This window comes from Colias croceus, chromosome 2 (genome assembly GCF_905220415.1).
Source record: "Colias croceus chromosome 2, ilColCroc2.1".
Taxonomy (NCBI): domain Eukaryota; kingdom Metazoa; phylum Arthropoda; class Insecta; order Lepidoptera; family Pieridae; genus Colias; species Colias croceus.
Window position 1 is genome coordinate 7,206,037 of NC_059538.1, and position 25,314 is coordinate 7,231,350.

The 25,314-nt window shown below is 34.2% G+C and overlaps 1 protein-coding gene across 1 annotated transcript in view; it reads right to left on the reverse strand.

Moving 5' to 3' along the window:
- The window catches only part of LOC123701842 (zinc finger protein 395), a 37,898-nt gene that overhangs the window by 10,796 nt on the left and 1,788 nt on the right, over positions 1–25,314 (reverse strand). Inside the window, exons 2-4 of the mRNA XM_045649428.1 lie at positions 15,089–15,255; positions 8,176–8,303; positions 7,055–7,212 (exon numbers count right to left, since the gene is read on the reverse strand). Coding sequence (XP_045505384.1) covers positions 7,055–7,212; positions 8,176–8,303; positions 15,089–15,255 — 453 coding nt within the window. The remainder of the gene's footprint in view (positions 1–7,054; positions 7,213–8,175; positions 8,304–15,088; positions 15,256–25,314) is intronic.

Genomic DNA, 25,314 nt, shown 5'->3' on the forward strand with positions numbered 1-25,314 from the left:
ATTACTGCGTACGGCGGTCGGGCAAAGGCCTCTGGGCGAAAACCTCTAGGATAAAGACCTTCGACGATCATTGGTATCTCTTGATATATAAATGTAAATAAGCCCTTGTGATATTTTTTGGTTTATATGATTGTGAAATGTTTTACTAAAATAATGTAGTTACTAACCTACTTAAATATTTAGAAATTAAAGACTTTTTACCTACTTAAATATGTTTACATATTCTGATAATGAAATGAAATAAAAACCTTTCCAGCTTTTTGTTAACGTGCATATTTTACTATTTGCAAAATATTTATTTATTGTGTTGATTGATTGATGCACATCTTATGTTATGAAATATTTCATGCGTTTAATAAAAAAGTTATCGATGTAAATTATAGGATGATTAGAAGTGAGAAGCAAGTGATCCTTCGAGATGTAAACATTTGAACTGTCAAGAACGGGCAGTGCTCCGGTCTTGGAGTCATTGCCCTGTCGATGCCGGTTAAAAAAACGTATTGCCCCCACCTACCCGATGACATTGCTCGACGTGCATTTATATCGAGAAAAAATGGAGCGGGCTGTCTATCCAACTACCTGCTATAGTTAACGAAACTTTTGTTTGAATCAATGATAAAAGTAGGACTCTATGATTAAAGTGCACAATTCCAAACTAGGTTATTTATGGCTTAGATTCTTTATTCTAAATTCTAAGACTCTAAATACAAAGAAACCCACCCAAGTTATGATTGCATGTAAAAATGTTGCATGTCATTTTTTTGGTCAAATGTGCAAGACACTAAAACATGAGTAAAATGTTCTTTTAATTTTGATATGATGTTCATTAACCAACTGCTCACTTGACATTACGGGGTTGAGCTGTCTTTTATGTACGTCAAGGAGAAAAGGATAATGTTACAGATTTGGTTATACAAAGGTTATACATATATGATTAGTATTTAATTAGTACTTTTGTTTTTGAGAACAATGTCTACCACAAAAACGATAATGCATCAAGCTACCGATATGTACACTGTACAGGGTTATTAGAACGAGGGAGTTGTGTGGTGTGTCGGGCGATGACCCGAAGAGCGGGACGGAAAGACAACAAAACTGAAGTTCGTACTTGCCTCTACGACGCCATTTCTCGCTAAGTCAACTCATTGTCAAAAAAAGAAAACAAAGGATTTATAATGCGCCAAAACAAGATGTTAAGGTTTAAGCACCACGTATTAAAATTATTAATAATGTCATAGGTCAATTCAAAATTATTTTATAGTATGTTGTATAATTCAACTATAATGATAGTCGCACAAAGGACTCGGCTAATGCCGTATCTAGGTCACTCATATGGATGTAACCTATTTTGCGATTGCACAACAACAATCTCACAGTAGGTACCTACTTAAATAAGCTATTACAGCAGTCGCGTCGTTATAAGTAACCTTCTTTCGATCAATAAATATGCAGTTATTTGACAAGTTGCTTGAATTATGCGTTTGTAGGAAATACCTACAATGGGTGTAATAATTAGAAATGAGTGTAGCGTTAACTGTAGCATTGATATAAAATTCTGATAAATATAGTTAAGTATTATTATCCATTAATTAAATTGCTTTGTATAAGGAAAATTATATTCGGCGTTTTGCTATGAAATTATTGATTTTAAATAAATAAATTTTAGACTGCACATTAACTATCATAATCTTCATAAATCATGGAAATAATTTGTGCGTTAAACAGAACAATAATGTGTAAAACATAATTTACTATACTTAAATAGCTCTATATAAACACAAATATATATTTGAATGTGTGTCTATATAGAATTTATGTGTTGCGTGTGTAAATAATACAGCCTCGCGCACGACCAGTTGCCATTTACACTTCTAACTGTTTACTCTCCGAAGCAGGGAATGATCCGCGCGCTTCTAGTCCCGCAATGTCTTCCGCGTTTTAAATATAGACCGCGAAGGCCGTGGTTTTATCTGCTGCGTGTTGAAATACTACACAATGCAACGTTATACAACCTTGAAGCGACGTCTTAAAACATTTTTTTTTTTCGTTTCAGAGCTGATTGATCGTAACGGATTTTTGGAACATTACACAAAATTAAAATGTTCTTGCAATTATATGAAACACCAGTGTAACATTCAACATGCAATCACTAAATGGAACGATTAGACATAGTTCTTTTACTGAGGCTGATGTTGTAAAATCGTTGATACCACTGCTTTGATATCTGCAATAAATTATGCAACAAATAGTGCTCGTACACGATTCTCTTTAAGCTTAGGTGGTATTGTATAAAAATAAATAATATAGAAAATTTTAAATTAATGAATCGTACCAACTGAATGTCATATTGTATCAGATTCGTAGCCTGTAGTTTAGAAAATATTGAAGTGGCTGTATAAATTCTTTGGAGAGGCTGCGTCGCGATGATTTGTAATTCTAATTATCTTGGCATAATTAGTTTGGCCGTGAGCACACGCGGAAGTTGTTCACCACCTCTCCAGATAACAATTGGCTTATTTTATCATTGCTCAACGATAAGGTGGCCTTCGACAAAACACGTACTTTATTGACGTAGTCGTCGCTTTGGACCTCGTGATGTGATATTTCTTTGAAGATTGAATTTCTGACGTATTTCTTGAGGAGGTTATCCGTTTATAGGAAAATTTATTTTTAAAGTTTTAGTAACAATGTGTCTATAACACTTCCTCGGTATAATGAATATATCTAATATATTTTTAAAATAAGTGAAAAAAAAAAACTTAATATTTTCTATATTCGCAACGACGCGACGTGAATTCGTAACTTTTACAGTTTATTCACAATCTTTATCTATACTACAATATCTGTCGATGGCCCATGCTGGATGTGGTGTGATTGATTTTTTACGCTTCGGACGTTACACGTGTTAGAGAGTGAATTCCAAAACTTGCTGTTTTCGTCTTTTTGCATAAGTGGGCATTATTTATAACATTTCCTTCCAAATAAAACTTTTCCTTATAAATTGTCACTTATGTTTATGTACAAGGCAATATAGGCTCACAAGGTTATTGCAATATTAAAAAGTTAAGGTTGCGTGGATCGTTAAGATTCAAGCTAAAGTTGCGGTTTGCGAAATGCAGTAAATTGAATACTTTATTAAGTATGCTTTTATAATAAGGTGAATGTATTTTCATGAAAATAAAAACAGTGAACCACGACATACCCGGATTTGTGAATGTGAATATATCTGTTATGCACTTCGGTGAACGTGCAAAAATACAGTGCCGGGTTGATGTACACTTTAAAAGAAACTGCTATGAAGACGTGCGTTGATGTGATGATTATGCAATGAGTGCAGACCGAGCACGCCGTGATGCAACCCGGCTGACTATTGTAGTCCACGTCAGAGCGGTGGGCGGAGACCATGCGGAGACCAAGTCCTCGTGTAGCCATTCATCAATCGCTTTATAATACATACATTATCTTGCTATAATAAATATTGTTCGATACAACTTTGGAGATTTTTAGACTCTACATTCCTAGATAATATTGCAACTTACTATGAAATAATCTTTTGCATTTTAGGATTCTTTAAATTCAAATTCAAATTCAAATTATATTTATTTGCAAGAATGTAGTTACAGATTCTAGATGTTTGCTTTTTGCTTTCATTGTATTTATGGCATCTTAAATTGAGACGATCGTTTTATTTTGAGAAAACTCTTTAAAATACATAATGCGAAAAGTTTATTGTATGCAGAATATTACCGAGGTCTTGCTTGGTTATAATAACCGTGTCCTTAGTCAAGGTCTGCCAGCTGGCGTCACTCCTACAGTCATACAATATGCACTATTATATTCATATATTATAACAGATGGTAACAACTAATCTAGTCAACATATACTGTTTGCATTTCCTGTATAGGGATGCTAATACAATTTTCAAGTACACTGCACAATTAGAATGATTAGTTGTTTGCTGACGCAATGTTTCGTGGTGGTTGTGTGGGGTAAATGGTGCACAAGAACAGGTTCTCACTACACATGTGTCGGGCAGTGTGCGGGTTCGGCGACCTCCCAGCCCGATAATCCGAGAACTGACACCGAGAAAAATTATACTCAGGTAAGTATAGACCGGATATCAGATGATGCATCAAGCGCACAATTGCCTGCACGATTGCCCTACTTGTATTACACCTTTTGTGTCCAAACGACGAACTAAGTCAATGATTTTTATATTATAATGTTACCGGCCGACGGTAGACAATCTGATTATTTTAAATTTAGTGATACGTTCAGTAGCTCGCTCAGCTCCTAAGAGATAAATTCATAAAAAGAATAAAATGTTGGCATAGATACGTAGTAATAAAAGTGTCATCGAACTTGTGTTGAGTAAAGTTTATTTTCTTGCTTTTTGCAATCACTAATACGCCATTTCTGAGGAACAATTTTCAATAATATCCACATGAGATTTACACATAATGATTGCGCAGTTGCCAGGCATCATGTGATTATTCATTTGGCGACATCATGTCTCGGAATACTGTCATTACTTCTTTTACTAGTAATAGTTTCAGCATTACCAGTAAGTGGAAACCGCAATAGAACTTACGTGATTTCAATGCGATAAGTTAATTCATTTCTAGGAAAGTGCTAAATCGAAGTTTAGAAATAAAATCTATTTTATACTGACTTTCCACATCGTGCAAACAATTTTGTATTGATAAATTGTGTTTATAAATATTACAAAAATAATTAACATCGTTCATTCCCAGTTTATCACGCTTTTATTTTCTTTATACATATTTCATTACATATAAAAGTAGTAATTTGTTACGAAGCAATATAGATATCGCATAGTATCCACAAGGCCAAAGTGTAGATATTAAAGATTATGTATACTCCGTATAAAATGATCATTTTATTGCTCACTTAAACTGTGGCTACCATTCGTTTCGTGTAAATAGTAGTTACGTAAGTGATGTAGATAATAGTGAGATGAGCAGTTGTGACTAGCGGTACGCCCACGGTATTTTGGCGTAGATACAAGGTTAGCGTAGAGCGTGGGACTGAAATGTTATGCACGCCAATTGGTACGTACTGGCTCGTGGATAGTTTTTTTTTTGCTATTACGTCAAAGATGCATGAATGATTCGGGTTGTGATATGTATAGAATACAATTTTCTAAACAATTGCCAAATTTTACTATCAAAATGGAATGTAGAGCTTCTCATCTACGCAATACCATATTTTAAAAATTTACTTTTTTATAATTTAAATTGACATATTGTAATTTTTAAACGCTTATTGTACTTTTTAACACATAAATTATACCCATTGATGAAAATTATAAATATTGAATAAAGCACTATTGTTATGATAAACAGTATTATTATTTGACCTCTTTATGCTCCATATGTAGTATGTTTATTAGTAGAAAATTTTACTGTTTATAGGTAACAGATTCAATAAATACTTACTCGTGTGTTGAAATATTAAAGTATATTAAGTGCTTTTCTAATGAACTAGATTAAAATAAATATTTTCGATTGCTAGGTTCACAGTATCTTTACATAATTTACTTTGTTAAGCTGTACTTTCTTAAATTCTTTGTACGGTAGTTAAAAGAAGAGAAAGTTAACGAATCTCGTACAGAACAGATGTTTATTCATAAATTTGAATGCATATTGAAGTGAGCGAAGCTAGATAAAATCTGCAACTGTAGTCACGATGCCAACATAAATGTATTTATGACAATTTTACAATGGCGTTGCATAATGCGCGACCGCAGTACTGCACCTTGACATTGTATGTGCGACAGTGCGACACACTGAAGTCCACGTGTATCGTTAATCATTATACATATTATACTTTCGATATTATGTAATGAGCAAACTCACATGTGTATACAGTACGCATTACGTTTTAAAAATCATAATATGTTCACCTTCACTCATTTATTAGTTATTACATGTAGATACAATATACAACAAATACACCTCTCATTAAACCACTTAAAATACACAAATGATTGATAATAAATTATATAATTCGTTTTCTAAAGACGCAGATAGAATCTTTTCACATTATGTTAAAATAGCTCGCGAAAAGAGGTCATTTTGTCATATAATTAACTTTCACTAATGAATATACTGTGTGAATCACTTTTACTTTTGTTTAAGTTGTTTTGGTTCAATAAGATTACATGAATATCAAAATAATCATAATATTCTTTACATGTAAATTGACTTGAAGCATTATGTTTGCGAAACGAGGAATAGGAATTGCAGCGTTATTCAAAGTTGTGATATAATGGCCTCTAACGACGGTGAACAGGTGTCTTGCAGTTTGTCCAGTGAAAGTTGCGTTGTTTGATATACCAGCTCCAAAGATACGTAAATGCAATACAACGGGGTTAATATCTACGTATTGAACAAAGACTTGCATCTGCGGGTCTTAGTCATTCAATTAATTGTGCGTCATAAATACTTTGTATTGCAATGAGTAGTTCCTCATTAGGCGAAACTTCGTTACAAATACGTATAAAGTGGTGCATTCAAAAACTTAAGGTAACAACTAACAAAGACTCGTTGCGTACAAACTAAATAAACAAAGTAATTTACTCGAGCTCATATTTACTTGGTAGTAATATGAAAGCGATTTGTGTCACGGTCTAATTGAAGTTGGTTACACGGTGGCCAAGCAAATTAAACAAGATGTTTAATTTCACCCAAAATGGTATAAAATTTACGAAATATTTTAAACATGTAAATAAGCTGTATTTTGAGATATCCCCTACATCTTTGTATTGTAGATACATTTTTTATTAACGTAACGACATTCTTACCCTTCATTGCGATTAAACTACAGTTTTTATATATATTTTAAACGAAAACTAGTCTTTCGCCCCCGTATTCACCAACAGCGTTATCCAGTAACCTGGGAAGGAAATAAAATGTAACTTAGGTCACGTTCCTGCCTAGAAACTTCAAACGAAAGTCTGATAGATGTCGACGTCATTCATTAATGTTTATATTACGTACTACTTTGAAAGTCAATAAAAATGTTTACTTACCCTCCTCTTACGTGGATGGTGATCTTCATAATCCATGGCAATGCCTTCATCGCTGAAGGAGGATGAAACTGGCGGTGGGGAAGGGGTGCCAGAACGCCACGAGGATCCCGAGCTGCTGCTTGCACCAGGAGAGACTGAAGAGCGGCCTCCCCACGCACCTGAGGAAGATTATAGTTCACTCTTAACCCATATATATTTTCAAAGGAGATTGTAGAGATTCAAGGAATCCCTCTAGCTAACAATAATATGAGTATAAAACGGAAGTATCTAGGTATAGCTGCCCACTTTCACTCGAAAGCCCGTCTATTTTCTCGCGGCATACATACTTGTTCATTAAAACACAGAAGAAGATGAATCGTAAATTTTTAGATTCGACTTAGTCGGATGTGGTTCTGCATCGCGATATTAATCACAGGCAATATGATATACCTACATACTGTATTACTAAGTGCATACATAATTTACAACCTTTTTATACCTAGTATATCAGTATTTTTACTTCTTTTCTATAAACAAAAAATAAAAACATATTATTCAGCACTTTTGCTTTCAAATTTAAAAATAATTAATGTATAAGTTTCATAGCTTATATATTGGGTCGGTTGTTCAATAATGGCAATCTGTAGAAGAATAGAAGTAGCAATTTGGTTATATCTTGAAAAGCTATGCTAGAGCACTGCTGTGTCGAATACCTGTCTAGACTATGTCTAGACTGCAGTCTAGACGATATCATCGTTTTGTAGATTTTACATAAAACTAAGTTAAATTAAACATTTCTCTCACATGTATATTGTATGTATAAATTTATAACATACAAACGGTAAGCAATCGTAAGCGACGCGACGTTGGGATTGCTCGCGTCTAGAACATTCATGGAAGACAATCTGCAATTTGCTCGCTAGCTGGGAAAGTGGAAAGCTACGAGTGTGACTTAGCAGGTAATATTAGTTATATAACGTTGCTGCTATACGATACATTGAGTTCCAACGCAGCTGGCGTAGCACGATCAAGCTTGCATAATAGTTAATCCATTGATTAACTATTAACATTTTAGTAAGATGGTTATAAAATCGGCACACCTAATCAATATTTTAATTTAATTTTTTAAAAAGGTTTCGTACTTGGCCTAGGTGAATTTGGAGAGCAGCTTAAGGACATAAGCACGAGAGCCGCGTTGCATTCGTTCATTTGATCATCGCGCTCGCCGTAGCCCAAGTCGTAGGAGCTGCTTGGTCCGCGTTTGCGAGATCTGTAAACAATGTAATCAAGCGATCAGTACAATCATAACGATTTATTTACCTGAAAACAATTTAAAATATTACAAAATAGAATGCAATGTATAAACAATTTTTGCTATATGTATACAGTTCAATCAATTGAATATAATGAATGAACAGCAAATATTTGTTAGTAGATCATTCTCGATAGATCGATGAACTATACTGATGCGAAAAGTTCATCAGTTCAATTACAGATTGAACCCCGTCTGGGCGGATTAGGTATTTGGGAAAGTTGCGTAAGGACGAGTGCTATGATCCCGCCGCGTCTGGCCGCTCACCCCGCCATCACCAAACCAGAGTTCGTTAGACTTTGACGCTAGGATAGGTCAAGAAATATTTATAAAAATAAGTAATCTTTTTATCACTCAATACATTATTCATGTAAAATGCACTGTTGCCGTATATTGATAACCTTTATGTTTTACCTTTGTTTGTCCGATAAGATAAAAGTGCAATTGCATTAATTTGTCTTTAATAAAAACAACGATTATTTGTAGTATGAAGATTAAAAAATATTGTTATAAGATATAATTTTAGAGTGTGGGTACTGTGTTGTATGTTTTGAAAATTCTCCGTATAATTAATTAATGTAAAATCAAACAAAATTTTATTTTATTATTAAACATTATTTAAATATACCTAAAATGAATATAGAACACAATTTCTTGCCTCACACAATGTCTCAATCAATCCAGTGATCGAATAAATTTATTATCAATAGGCTCGGGATATCAAATAATACGTAGAATGAATAGACGTCCTCCATACAACCGTCTTACCTAGGTACATTGACTCTATCTAGAGAACACTGACCGTAGAAGCAGAAAGCTGTTTTTTATTTATAAAGGTGAGCCTCTAGCTCAAGTTGTTTAACTTTTATAGTTAGAATTATATATATTTTGCATAGGTTTAATTGTGGTTTTGAACTTTGAACAAACTTTGAAAATTTTTTGAAAGTAATCATTTTTTTCGCAGTTCGCTAGATGATGTAAAATGTTTTTTAGGCACAGTTAAGATGTAATGCGTAGTCTGTCGACCTGAATGCACCCCAGATACAAGGTGTGTTCACCCCGTGCGGGCACGACCTTCCGCAGGTCGCTAGTCGCTACTCCGTACTCGCTATCCGATCTACTGCTTTATGATTATATTATTATCAATCAATGGTTTTACTTATAACCCTATTATGATAAAATAAGGTTTAATATTTTGGTCATATTGCTGAAGTCATAAAATTTCATCAAAGTATCGGTCTTCGATTCAATTATGCATAATTTTCGTTTCGATTTAAGAAATTCATCATTGTAAATGTACGAAATATTTTTAGTTAACCACGCTGCTAAAGATTCTATAATGCTCGCCAACTGAACACATTCTTTATAAAAATAGTTGATGATGTAACGTCCCTTATATCTCTAGATATTGTGAAATGTGAAATGTCCCTGATAGAAATAGAAAAAAAAAACATATTTGCGACCTTCTCGCATACAAAATAAATATTAATGTAGTAGGTAGGTATTATGTACACAATGAAATCGAAACGTTAGGCACAGGTTTTTTACGGTTATAAATTTGAAAATACCGTAGCTATGTGAGCACGTGAATCGTGACTGATAAATAAATTTGGTAAGTAAATGTGCTAAGTTAGATAACACAAATGAGATGACGTGTGACGACTAGAGAAATATCAAAACATATTTAAACAAGTGACCTCGTGAGCCAAGGTTCCTAGTAACTTATGTAAATCGATTAAAATTTTAATAGTATCGTGGAGCCGGTCGCCGGTTGCCGGCCGGCAGCTGAGCACATACGAGTAATGTTTACTTCTACTTTGCGATTGTGATGTGTGACGTAGGTACAGCGAGTGCAGAGTAGGCGATACACGCCGCACGCCGCACGCCGCACGCCGCACACGTAACATTGAGAACGACCTTGCTGCTTGTTGCTGCGCTGCCGATACGCCGGCTTTCATAAACTTATTATAATACGTTGCTTACATAAATAACTTCATTATTTAATTTACTTTATTAAAATTGATAAACTGTAGAAAAATAGAATTATGCAAATTTTTGAGATTATCGAAATTTATTGACACCTAGCTTCCGCCCGCGACTCCGTCCGCGCGGATGTCGGTCTTTGCGTGGATGGTTTATTTCTCCATTTTGAGTAACTCGGACAATGACATCCTATAAATATCTATTGGACCCAAATACGGCTAGGTCTATAATAATACGCAACGTGTTCGCGGTACCTACTACAGAACAACGTCTATGGATAACTGAAAAATTGAGATTAATTTTTTTTCTACGTATTTTTCCAGGATAAAAAGTATCCTATTTTACGCCCAGGATAATAAGGTATAATTATACCAAATTTCATCGAAATCGAACCGGTAGTTTTCACGTGATGTCTTCACATACAGACAGACAGACAGACAGACAGACAAAAATTTTTTTAATGACATATTTGGGTTTGGTATCGATCCAGTATCACCCCCTGCTAGTTATTTTTTCAATATTTTCAATGTACAGAATTGACCCTTCTACAGATTTATTATATGTATATAGAATAGATGAGCAATAAAAAGGATGGTCATTTATGGTCATTTATACATAGCCATATCTAATGTATAAGATTTATAGTTATTAAACACGTGCGGCGTTTTTACGATAACTTCAGTAAGAATATATTATCTTTGATTATCGCCACTCATGTTAGTACGCTCACCGAATTTAGCACTTGAAAAGTACATTTTATCAAATATCAATACGTTTGCTGTTTAGTAATGATTGATTGATATTTTTTCTAAGTTAAATGCAATATTGTAAAAAATATAGACAAAATTCTAAAATGTTAAAATCAAGTGCCTGAATGATGAATCAGACAAATAAGTCTGCAAAAAACAAGTACAATACAAAAGCTAGTTCACCCGAACATGATATCATTTACCGCCACAAATAGGTGCTAGTTGCGTTAGGTCATGATGCGTTTTTTTGCTTCACTAAAAGTAAATACCGAATGCGATATGCTTCACGTTCAATAGGTACTGAATGTAGCCTAATTTTTATTATACCTAAATATATTTATGTTTGTATACATATATTATTATTTATGCAGTTAAAATACATTAAAAAAGGAAAAAAAATAATTTAAAGTAAGTACCTAGTTTGTGCTTTATGTTCTGACATTTTTATCTCGATCAAAATATCGTTCCGATGTTTACACGTACATTGATATGAGAAGAAATATAATTACTGGGATAAAAATAAAATTTCGTGGTAATTACTGTCAATGTATCTTAAATACAACTATTGTCCGGACACAAAAGGGCGCAGCGACCTTGAATATTGCAGAAACATTAATACTTGTCATGATCTGAGTCTGCCTCTATCCGTTAATATATTTGAGATTGAATAATCACGTTATGCTTTAGATTATTTATACAAAACATTAACACATAGGTATATGTATATTTTTGAGTACGTAGTAATCGCTTTGATTTTGATTCTTTCCAAATTTAGTGCCTGTTTGTTTTCATTTCATTTACAGAATATATACCTATTATGTTGTCTAGTTATACATTTATTACCTTGCAACTTGCTTTGGTTTATTGTGAAGTAGTTGTGTCATATAGCAACTAGTTGTAGGTAGTTACCGATTATCACAAAATGTAGGTACTTTACATAAGGGTAATTCTGTGCAAAGTTGAAGTAGGTATGTAAAAACTTCAGAGTCACCGAATTGCCTTTAATGTTCAGTTTCGAAGAATAATTACATAATTACATGCCAGACTTTTTGTTCCCACAAAAGGGGTTATTCCACCTATAGGTAGGTCACTGGAAAGTCAACGCAAAGTTGAATACTCCCAATGACCAATCGATCATTTATTATTATGTACGTTTAAAACATTTTTAATTATTAATACATGAATAATACGTACAAGCTAAAATATCTGTCCAAATTTGGTATTGAATTTTAATCATACGATCTAATAAGTCTTACTAATTTCATATGCGTTATTAAAACACGTACATACGGTTTTTGCATAATTGAATGCAACAGTTTTAAACACTTTCTCTACGTCGACGGCATACCTTCACCTGCTAAATGAGATAACGGTGCTTACAACACGAACGAAAGCAAACGTGTGCCCAACGAGAAAGTGACTCCATTACCTTTCCTCCGCTGTGCTCCTTCTCTTTCAATGTTGCGCAAACGCATGCTAAAAGTTTATAATGAGATTTTGGTATGAAATTTTTAGAACTTGTGAAGTTATATTTAAATGTTTAACGTTTGGTTCATAATTATTATGAATTAATCAAAAAATGCGATTATTTATAACTGCGTGCTATTATTATCTTGCGTGTTTAAATAAAATTCAATCCTCATTGATTAATGATTAACAAAAGAAAACGTAACTATGATATTAATTGGTTGCGGTTGGTATGCGTAGAATGTCCATAATATCATCCGCCCATGACACTCAAATATGTCACTCATTTGCATACAACGTGCTAAAATCTATTCACCCACCGTTTTAGACATTCACAGAGTAGATATTGAATAATCTAATCCACGACATACATACTTCTATACATATAATAGAATGGAAATCATGGACGTGTTTTGCACGTTAGTTATCACGCCGAGGATCAACATTTAAATTGGAACGAAGGGCGTGATAAATGGCTGTTCACAGTACAACTCAGTCTTGCGACATCAAAATGCGTGTTGTACAACTGGCCCACTAGCCGAGTAAGGACGCTTCTTGCATTAGGAGTTAAGACGTTTAGGAATGCTACATTACATTGACAAGGCTGCTTGACAACAAGGTCGATATGTGAAACTGTTTTCCACATCAATTTCCTAAAACTTGTGTGGGCATTTTTATTGATAATCGCCAAAAAATAAGTTCAAAGCAAAATATCTGTATTAAAACAAATTAATCTCAATGCTCATAGAACGCTTATTCTCAATAAATATCAATAAAAAAAAGAATACATTAGTGTGTTCATACCACACTTTCCTAGTGTGTCGTAGCGTTCCATTTTGAAACTGGGTCACTATGTCATGGCGTTTGCACCAAGTAGGTAGGTACTACGCGAGTGAGGCGCCATCTTAGAATTTCGTTTACATGCACAAAACAAATTATAGGTGGGGTAAGATTTGGCATTATAACAATGTTGATTTTTGAAGAATTTAAAATTATTTTGAAACATCCTTTTTTATTTTATAAATTTGGGATGTCGTCATTTTTAATAAGTACCTACCTATTTTAGAGAAAGCGAACTTAAATAGTAACTAAAATACCTACCGTTACTTTAGTGTAGTTACTTTACGACTTTCATAAATTAACATGTAATAACGACTTTATAATGAAATATAATTCTGATGCATCGCATGTTTCCCTAAAAGAGTATCAATCAAATTATTGAAGGTGAGTTTCTGCGAAATGTAACTACTTACTTCATTTAAAATCTAACAAAAAAAAAAAAATTGTAGAACCGACAATTTCTGCAAACTTCTTCAGTAATCTGATTTATTTTTTATTTCGGCAATAGTTGTGAAATTTCGTCTCAGTGGTTGAGGTCTCGCCTCTCACCGGCATGATGAAAAGTGAAACTGTGCCGTGGACGAGCGTCACGTCGCGACAGACATTTACTGCCGTTTGTTCCGGTTCTTTATGTATATCAATTAACAGTATACATATTGCTAAAAATTCTGCAAGTCCTCTATAGGTTATGACATGATCTATATTTATTTTGGTATTAGGTATATTTGGACCTATTTATACCTTCTAATAATTATCCCACCGGAATTTCACGGTTGGAATTTTTTAATCGTTCACATTGTTACATTGTCTGTCCCTCTCTGTGATACGAGGAGGGGTGTGGGCTGCGGGAGGTGACTGTAGAATGTAGGCAAGTGTGACAAGGACACGCCCGTACTCCGCGCTAAGCTAACACTTCCATCTAGTTTCTAACGTGCTTGATTCGGATTTCGCAACTAGCCGCGCACCTCCACTCTACCGATGCACGATTGTAAGCGATTACACCTACGTTACAAGTACATACAGCAGTATCTGGTGCATGAGAAATAATACAAGCGTCGATACGAGGTCGAATACGCTGTATGACAAAGTGTTCTTTGTTTTCTTTGAATCATTCGGAGCCTTTACTTCCGTTTTAGCAATACAGGTAGTCAGCATACCTAGATGATAATTGATCGAAACACGCGAAAAAGAAGATAAGGGAAACATTGCAAGGTTACTTAGTTTGCAATAGAAATGAAACGGCCTTCTCGCAGTTACCGGCGAGGTGAGCTGCTAATCCAAGGCAACATAACATCGGAATAAATTTTTGTTAATGATTCTCATCAACTGTATGTGGATTGAGGTACAAGCCGTATCAATTACAATGTTATCGTTTCGTTTTAAATATATTTGTATTAGATTGCCAAGTGGACGCTATTGACCGAGATTAAAGGGCAACTTAGAACAGGAAATAGATGAGTAATTTACGTCAATAATCCTATAAGTACTTGTGTATATATTAATGCAAGGAATGTTTTTAAAGAATAAAATGATACCTATGTATCATTCTGTAGAACAAAAGCGTAGAGCGAAAATCATAGCATTAGTTGGTCTGTATACATAAATTGTTTTTCAGTTCATGAATCATGGTGCAAGAGAGTTAGGAAAGCTCTGTAATCACTTATTTTATTTTTTATAAATTAATTCTATTATTCGTTTACTTACACTTGCATATGATGTGCTGGGACTTCGATGGTTGCAGAGGCGCGGCGTCTGTCTCCAGCCATGTCTGCAAGTCTTGCGAAATCGGTGTCGACATCAGCTAACCTTGCTGATTTACGCGACTCCAATAGTCTTATTTCCTCCAATCTCTTTCTAAGCTCTATTGGCACCTGAACAAAGAAAAATTACACATTAGAATTGACATTTCTTTTGTTTGGAGGAGTCAGTTCTAGTAACTGACTCCTACAAACTTCCTTAGTCGATTACTAAAATATTTTATAAGTCATTCGTGTTCTGGTCTTTTTTTAGCATTAGCATATCATCTGCAGAACAAGCCTTTTATTTCACGTCATCTGCCTTTTTATTATGTAATGAACTAGACTTAGCAACAAGCTGGGTGTAGGTATGAGATCAATATTGGCGACCTTCGAGCGAGTTGGACGTGACGTCATGACCTAGCGCAGTTGGAAGTGGAGCGAGATGCGTTCCGTGTCACAAACTTTGTTCTTATGCAACCTTTGCTTAATCAATGACTCGAATAGCCCGCTCGCAAATAATTTCAGTTATTTTAGTTATCATCAGGGTCAAATCAAATAATTGAAAAAAAAAAAATTCTATCCAAAAATGCAACAGCCTTGATTAAGTTGCTACTTGTAGTGTTATTAACCGACTTCAAAAAAAAGAGGAGGTTATCAATTCGGCCGGTATGTTTTTTTTTATACGTATGTACACCGATTACTCCGAGGTTTCTGAACCGATTTACGTGATTCTTTTTTTGTTCGATGCGGGATGGTGTCGAGTTGGTCCCATAAAAATTTTATTCGGATAGGCCCAGTAGTTTTTATTTTATGAGCATTTTTGTCTGTAGGTATTTGTAAATTTTGCAAGTGCAAGTTTGAAGTCGGTTGTTTTTAACGCAGTTATCACTTGTGCAGCTTAATATTTAATTCATACAAAAAAGAGCAGATTTTCATTTCTTTTAAAGTTTTATTGTAAGTTAGGTATGTATAAAATGAAACCATATTTGGAGCGAATGACGCACATAATATATAAAAATATGTAATCGGCCGTGATTCGAGTGAATTGATTAATAATATGTGGAATAAACATTCAATTAAATATACTTGTTGACATTGCTTGTTTTTCGTCTTATGCTTCCTTCTTCGAGATCGAACAATTGACACGATATTATGCGCGTGTGCGCCAACTGGTTTATACTTTATGGTCTCTGTGACTGCATATATGTACATACGTTTCGTTCATACCTACGTCAGCGAGATTATAATTGTTACATACAACATACAACATTTTTTTATTTAACGAAAGTCCTATATGCGTCATATTCATAAATTGCAACCATATTTTCCTCTTATTGGGATTTACGTGCAATTTTCAAATGACTTAGCTTTATTACTTTTATCAATGACGTATAAGGTACCATAAAACCGTTTCTATTTCGCAATCTAAAATACTAAAAATAGTGCTAAGTAGTAAACTCTACATTTAAATGATATTGCTAAGTGGACTGCTGAACATAACGTTTAACCTCGATTGATTTAAATTAACTGTTTAGAATCATTAGCCTAAATTCCTATCTTTAATAATTTTGTTGTATGTGACACTTTCCCTTATATTGTGTTATATAGGTGTGTAATACATCGTATAATTTTAAGTCTTTTACTTATTAGTTCGGTTCTACCATTTTATACTGTTGCCTTTTATAAGAGCCGGATCTACGATTGCAGTGAACGTCGGCTATGATCACAATACTTTCACTTTTTAAATGATTTTGTACGCGTGGCCCGACTACGATTATTTTTGAAGATTGAAATTTACAAATCATAATATTTAGGTTCCTTCGGTTGAAAAGCGTAGGAACCTTTAGTGTTTTTTATTTCATAACATCAAATAATTCTTAAGAGTTGAAAATATTATTTTACACGACTGACTATTTCGCTGAAATCGTGAGCTATTTCATGCATTATTAAACAACTGCGATTGGATTGCAATTTGCAACGTACAGACATTGTACAATCTACCAAAAAGGCATCCCATTTATATGTAGTTTTATGTTATTTTTATCATTGTGAAAATGCGATCGTAGGAAGTTATTTTTGACAAAGTAGGGCGAATCTAAAATTGTGTTGGAGTTTATCCGGTTGTTAACAGGTAGTAAACGTGCGGCTGCGCAGCTGTAGTTTCGTGTCCCCCCCACTCCCCACCTATTCGCTTTGAGTACGTTATGTAAAAAAGTGACAAGCGTTGCACAATTGCTCGATCCGATGGCGAAACTTGGCCGCCCGCAAATGCCAGTGAAAGTCACCAAGTGACTTTGACACGATAACTGTTAATACTGCGTCATTATTATAGCATTAGACTTATTGAGCTCTTGACCAAATTAAGAAGGAGGAATTTACAACTAACACATACGCATTTCTTTCGGAGAAGCTTTCCATTCATTATATTTTATGGTTTCTTCTGTAGGAATGCATTTTATAAATTGAAATAAATATTGAGCAATAACTGTCGTGGGCAGTAATAACTAAAACATCAGGTTTATTAATGTCATATAATTGAGGTTCATGGTCATTAGCAGCGAATGTCGCAGTGTAGTTTCTAGTTCCTGGTTAATTAATCTCTTTACTCTTTAGGTTTATAATATTTCAGTAAAATTATTTAGTTATTTGTAATGATGGAAAATGGAAATACATCTTATATAATTAAATATACATTTTTAGATAGAGGTTTGCTATAACTCAGGAATTTAATTAGGTTACAGTAACAATTTAAAATACAGTAGGCCCGGCAGAACAGGAATCTGGTTTGCGAAAGTTCAACCGGCTCTATTGCATATCGTTGCCGCTTCATGAAGCAAATTACGTGACGTGGGTTTAACATTTTTTATAAAGTTTCTTTGGCATAAATTGCCATAATTTGAAGCTAATTTGATATCATTAACAATGGTATACATAAAAACGGAATACGGGTGTTTCGTTTGTTAGATTTATTAGAGAATTAAAACATTGTAACTAATAGGTATATAAAAATATTAAAATATACGTTTTTAAATATAGGTAATGTATCGATTGGATGATTGTATTTGTGGTATTAACCATCAGTACCTATTAGATTCGTTATGTAGGCGTAATTATAATGGCATTGTGCTAGAAGCGAAAGTTATCGCGAACAAGTGGCATTGACTGCAGCGTCTATCGAGTCATTGGCTGAATGCGTATGACGTGCGTGGTACTGCCTGCGTGGTGCTAGCGGGTAGCATATTATGTATGTATATGAGACGTAGCAGTTAGCACTACGTAATACGTATTTATATTGTTCTAATAATATGATTTACATTTTACAGAAAATGATCTTGTTTTATATTAAGTTAATATCTCAATGTATGTCTTCAGTCTTGTTATTTCATTTTAAGCTAATGTGGTATCAATTAATATCAATAGAATTTATTTCTATAAAAAAATAGATAAATGAAAAACATTATAACTAGATTACGTATAAAATTTTTACAATATACTAAATTATATTAAAAGATATTTACAACAATAGAATAAATATTATAAAACAGGAATCTGTGTTTTTTTTTGTTTCTCTTCGTTATTTATATTTGTTTCAATGTCAAGAAACGAGTTGATTATAAGTTGAATTACGTAACACGGAACAGCGTATAATCAACATAAGTTAATACTGATACGATTGCTAAGTGCGCAATAAATTTAAATTATTAGGTGTTATGGAATCACCCATATTTTGTTGATCGAAAAAGTACAATCAAAATATCCATAAATCATACATGAAGTTAGGTTAGAGTGACAGTTTTAAGTGTATAGTTTATCTCGTCGATAATATCAGTTTTTATTAATGAATGACTAGCACAAGAACAGGTAGCTCCGATTCTTTGATAAATGACATCGATATATTTGATAAAATAAATTCATTTAGTACCTATTGAATGCAAATTTTTATGAGGAAAGAAAGACAAATAATTATTCCCCATTTAAACATTTTTTAGGGATATTAATTCTCAATATTCGATAAGGCTGCAGTTGCAGTCACGTTGAAATGCATGCATAAGTATTACTAGATAAATATAAATGTTTGAGTAAACTGACAGATTGATAATGATAGTCCTGTTTGATAAAAAAAAAATACCTAAGATATAAAACATTTGCATCAATTAATAATTCCAACGATTTATTATAATATTAAAGTACGTAATTTATAATTAACACGCAGCTCTATTTTACATTCTATCGTTATAATATTATAATGTATATATTATTTTTTACTAAATGACAAAAATGTTAATTTCATATTTGACTAGATTGACGTAAAGCAATGAATGCACTGTTGCGAAGTAATATCACCCAGAAATAGAAATCTAGGTAAACGGTAGATTATAAAGTATTATTTAATCTAATCGGATGTTAACTGTTAGATCAATCGACTAGTGCAGCTCGCGGCCTTGTATGATCAATGAATACTAAACTGCTAGCAAACCTGTGTAGCAAACGGATGCGATGGCAACGAGCACGCAAATGCTCTGCCCGGCTGCAACAGAACCTTGCCCCAAAAATTGCGACCTACATTTCATGTAAGTCAAAATGCAACCAGCGTTTTTATTACAGACATTCTCCTTGAAATATTCATTTCATTAGCGGCTCGCACAATTGCGTTAGCAATTAATTCAATCCTGTATTATAAATGAAGTCAGTTTTATCCATATTTCGTATCGTTCATTTATTTGTAGCTGTACGATTACGTTTTCTCAAGTCATAAAATCAGGAAGTACGCTTGTGTAATAGTACATTGCAGCAACAAAGATAGTGCACCAATATATACTACGCTGTAGGTCACCCCGATCCAAACAGCAGTATGCAGGACGAAGTGAGATGGCCTAGTTGGCGCGGCCACAGATACGGGTCACGACCCTATCCTATCGTCGCTTCGACCTAGATCCTAGTACCTATACTTTGAGCATGTACTTTATTTCTGGATACTTGATAAAATATATACGTAGTATTAAACCCAATAAATAAACCAGTAAGTATAGAAAAAATAAAGTGATTGCTATTTAATTCGAATTTTCAATGGTTGAAACTTAGTTGAAACTGATTTGTTTGAGCTTTGTTCATAATCGGCGATAAAGTGACGTCAATTCTGTAATTTCAGACACTACGTCATAGTATACGTAGGCGAGAAAGCGTAGGCACAACGTGAGTGTGACGTCACAGGCGCTTTTCTTTTGAAACGGTCGTAGGCAGCGAATATTTTATTCTTCGCATAATGGACATACATCGAATATTACGTAATTTGACGATGTATGTGCAAAAGAATGTGAGAAGATTTATTTCGACATGGCACCCGGTAATATGATGCCATAATCGAATCGTTTACATGCTAGGTTTAGAAAAGTGAACGTTCACCTTGGGATAACTATGAGCATGGTCGTCCCCTCTCTATTCTATGTATCGAAACAGTGTTATGTTCGTTTATGGACTCGGTTGCTGATCACGCAGGCGTCGTGACCCAGCCTGACCCAAAAACGGAGCGAGTCCACCGCGCCCTGAACACTAGTTGATAACGGACTTCGGTAACCTGTTCAACAGTGTTCAACGCATATACACGCAACATGCTCACTGCTATTATACTTATTACACGATTCAGCAGTGGGTCTCCGGGCTGTCCACTAATATAATTGACCGAACATTGCTTTTGCGTATTACGTCGCAATTGTTAATAAAACAATAAGTAAATATCATAAATTAATAAAAAATATATTCATAAAAAATACTATTTTTTATTTTATGTATTATTATTTTGCATCTACCTTTGGCAATGTGGAAATGAAAGGTTGGTCTAAAAACAATAGAGCCTTCGAAAAGTCATGGCGCGCAGTTTTCGTGTTGCCAAAAAGGGAAACGCAAGTGGAGGTCGGGTTTTGATGCGGGCTGTACGTCGCCGGTTCAATATCATTATTTCTAGGTTAGTGGGTCACCGTGCCGGAGAGGCCCGCGCCGCGCACGCCGCGTGCAGCTTGTAATTATAACTTGATCTTCATGTACATAAAAAGACTTGGCTATAGTGCACCGATACGTATTTGCGGCCTCACGTCACCTTGCGTCACCGACATTTCACTGTACTCAGCCATGATTCTGTCGCTATGTGAATCATTTTTAACCTTTGCCTTTACCTTCGACTTGTACTTTCATAGTTTACTACTGTTTTACTTACTATTGTTTTTTTTGTTAATATTTCAATTGTAGTAATCTTTGTAGTTACTTTAGATATGTATGATAGTACCTAATAAGAGCTTCATTTCATTAAGAACTCTTTAGGCTATAATGTTATATTCGCCCACACAATAACGGTACCGGTGTAATACTGTTAAGTCAAATCTAAAAACGAGTTATTTTACGTCGCTGACTCGGTGTACGAATTCACGGCTGACGCCACATATCTAATTCAAACAAGTTTTACAATATCGTATAGGAGTCATCAAGTATGATGATGGTGTTTACACTATATTGTGAATGAATAAACGATAAAATTGTTTCAGATAGGTACAATAACTGCTTCATTTTGCCAAGAGTTAGATAAGTGAATCATGAAACTATTCCAAGGCGAACACAATGAGGTCACCCACAAAGGGCCGGCCTTGCCTTCGCTGTGGCTGTGGGAGGACAACTACATCATTGTCGAAAATACACCATTAAATTTCTAATAATAAAGCTAAATCATACATAAATACGTTCATGTTCATCCAATGTTCATCCAAAGAAATATCAGAATTAATACATCTAGGCTATCATGTTATTATTGTGTGACAGTTATATCTGCTTCAACAGTCTGTAAAGTTCAAACTTGAAACCAATATCTCAGTAGTAGTTAGACGTAGAACGCTCTACATTTGCAACGGTCTTCTGACATCATTATATGGCAAATGATCTCGCTATTTCGGCAAAAGTGGGTCAAATACATTTATTATTTTATACAACGTATGAGCCGTTGGTATTTCAATTTTTTATGTTGTTTTACTTGCTTTTTCACAGTAAAGCTTTGTCAGTTAACCTATAACATTTTTTAAAAACTAATAGTTTTAACATTTGAAATTGACGATGCTTTGATACAAGTTTTAATTTTAAATAAATCTCTATATTAATATAATTCCTTTTGTGGCAGTATTATATCAATAGAACCATTGCATTTACACATATGATTGGATTTTTATTGAGGTAGAGTACGAAAGTACATCCGGCTCGCGACCGAGATTGTGGTCCGATCACCGATGGTCTATCTGCCTCTCAACAATGTTTTCTCACCGACAATTCAGCTAACAATACTATCTTATCCAACTTGATTTATTTACTTACAGTATCACATATGTACTTGTAAGGTGTAAGATAGTGATTACGAAATGAATAAAAAATAGGGCCTTCTAAATTTAAAGGACGACGTCATGATGACGAGCCTGCGTTGAATATTTTCGTTGGTACGAAAAATATAATAGTGTGAAGTGTCCTCATTTATGCAAAGAGTTAAAGAATTTGAGCTATAAATAAAAGTGTATTTATATGTCTTGATGAAGTTAAAAAGAATTCTCACAAATATTAAGTGAAATTAACAACACACACGCGATAACTCCACGCAACACTTGCCATGAGCGCACAAGTGTCTTCGGTGTATGGAAATATTATATCAACTCGAGTGGAAAAAACTGGAAATCACATTTTTTATTCGCTATTGATTTACAATGTTTTCCCTGACAATAAAAGAAATACGATAATAATTAAAACATAAGACAGTAACCATTGTTATAATTTCAATCGTTATAATATTATAAACGGTGTATTTTAATATTATATCAATAAAACATATATATATATATATATATATATATATATATATATATATATATATGGGAAAGGTCGATGCTAACATTTTCACTAATATCTACCCCAAATACATGTTAACTAAATGAGATAATAAACCAGTCGTCGTTTCTGCTGTCCCAATTAGATATAATTGCTGACATGACTTTACATCGAAACTACTTGTTGCATAATAGATGTTTGATGAATAGTTGAGTCTAACGGTATTGTTTAGAGTGCTAAGTGTGTCGTAAGAGTACATCGTTGTGTAAAAGTAAGTGAATCTGAAACGGTACACGGTCAGCGCAGGTGTCAGCGGCACTTTCACGCCGAGCGCGGGATTGGCCGCGGCGAATTGTGCTGCCCCGTTTACAATCTCGGCGAATGAAAGGCGAGCCGGTTATAAACGTAGGGAAATCGCTGTTGATTATTCTTTACGTAACGCTTTGAAGTAATCTAATACTTTGTATGACCTACCTCAAACATAATGTTTATGTATTTGCTAGAAAATATGTATAAAGCTGGTCGTATCTCCAGTAATTTAAAACCTTTTGCACACACAGTTTTATATTATAATTATAAAAAACTTAATTCTTGCTCGATATAAACTGCAGGCATCATCTCTAGCTAGAGTGTTGACATAAATATAGTAATAGATGAATTAATAAAAATAAAACATAATAGACTTAGGCACAACAATGTTTCATGGATTATTTCCAAATAAGAATTTAAACGCGAGATGTTTCGCTTAATAAAGATGATGTCGACAGAGGTTAGCTGCGGTAACATCGCCACCGACTAACGGTCCGCGCGGCCGGCGCAGCGCGGCGCCGCGTGCACGTGAAAATAATTCTTGACGCGATTTTGTAACCAATACCGTTACACTGTTCCGGGCCTGCCGGTGACCTTATTTCACAGCGAACACTCGTCTTGCATTAACTTTTTTGTTATTTACTCTAGATGTCGAACAAAGCTTTATTGCTTTTCAAAGGTCCGATTCATAATAGCATAATATGGCCTGCGTTTCAAAACATCGAGCTTAAAAAAAAGGTTTGTTTATAAACGTATTAAGGTAAATTGCGTTCGACGTTTTTCGATAGTATAATGATTTCCGTAAAAACATGGCCTGTTTACGTATAGCCGTAGTGTGAGTCAGAGCAATTTCGATTGAGCCGATTCCGTGTAGCGTGCTGCGTGGATTTGCCAGTGAAACGGTGTAAATAACATGTGACGCGATGCGCGAGCGGTACCGGGGAATACCACGTCACACCGATAACCATTTCCTTTTGTGTATTACTATGAGGGTATTTTACTTAATTACTAATTACATTAATTGTCTATGTTATTAACATTTACAACACACTATTGTTCCCTAAAATATTTATAGGCTGTTATTGTGTTAACATTTCACCTCATTGTTCGACGTAAATGATATTATTATCGCCAATCTTATTATGCTTAGTGTAGTATTGACGTTCACAATTATTATATCTGAGTATAATGAAACTACGCCACTTTTATCTATATCGCAGCGCTAAAATGTAAACAACGAAGGCATTAAGACTTCCGCGCAATTCACAGAGCTCGTAAGATAACAAATATGTGGCATTCGTGTTCACTTTGGAATGGCATAACTTTGAAATTATGCCTTAATGAGATAAAATCACGGATGGAATCAACGTGCTAATGACACTGAACTAGAGGTGAGTGCAATGGTGAAGTAAGGTCGTTATCAAAATTACTTTAAATTGTTGTCAACAAGCGCGATGACTGCGCGTCATATGAATATCGATATAGACGTCACTACTACGCCGTACTTACGCATGCAACTTTCAGACAATTCGCGTGTAAACTACGATAGTACAATCGAACAAAAATATTTAGTAGTAATATGTTACCATTTTTTTGAAAATTAACAATTTAATACATGAGTACAGCCGCGTGCGTTTATCCTTGATATTTAATAAGCTGAAACCAGTTATATTAATTCAACATAATATACTTATAAGCTGGAAATAACGTTTACTTTTTGCTTCCTTTATATATTGTGGTTGATCAGAACCGTATTTTTATCACTATTTTAAATTTTTGTAAGCGAGTAATTACATACAAATTGTGGTTAATGTCATTAGCGCTTGTGATAACATGGGTAGATGTATATATTTTACCATACCATTAAACGACTATGCATCAGCAAACACAAAGCGAAATTTATCTTTAAAAAATTTACTAAAGTTTACGATTATTTATGTACATTTTACAAAATATAAATTATAGCCGATTAAAAATGTAATTATGCGGTAATTATGACTCTACTTTCATTTAAAGCGATCGCACTAATTA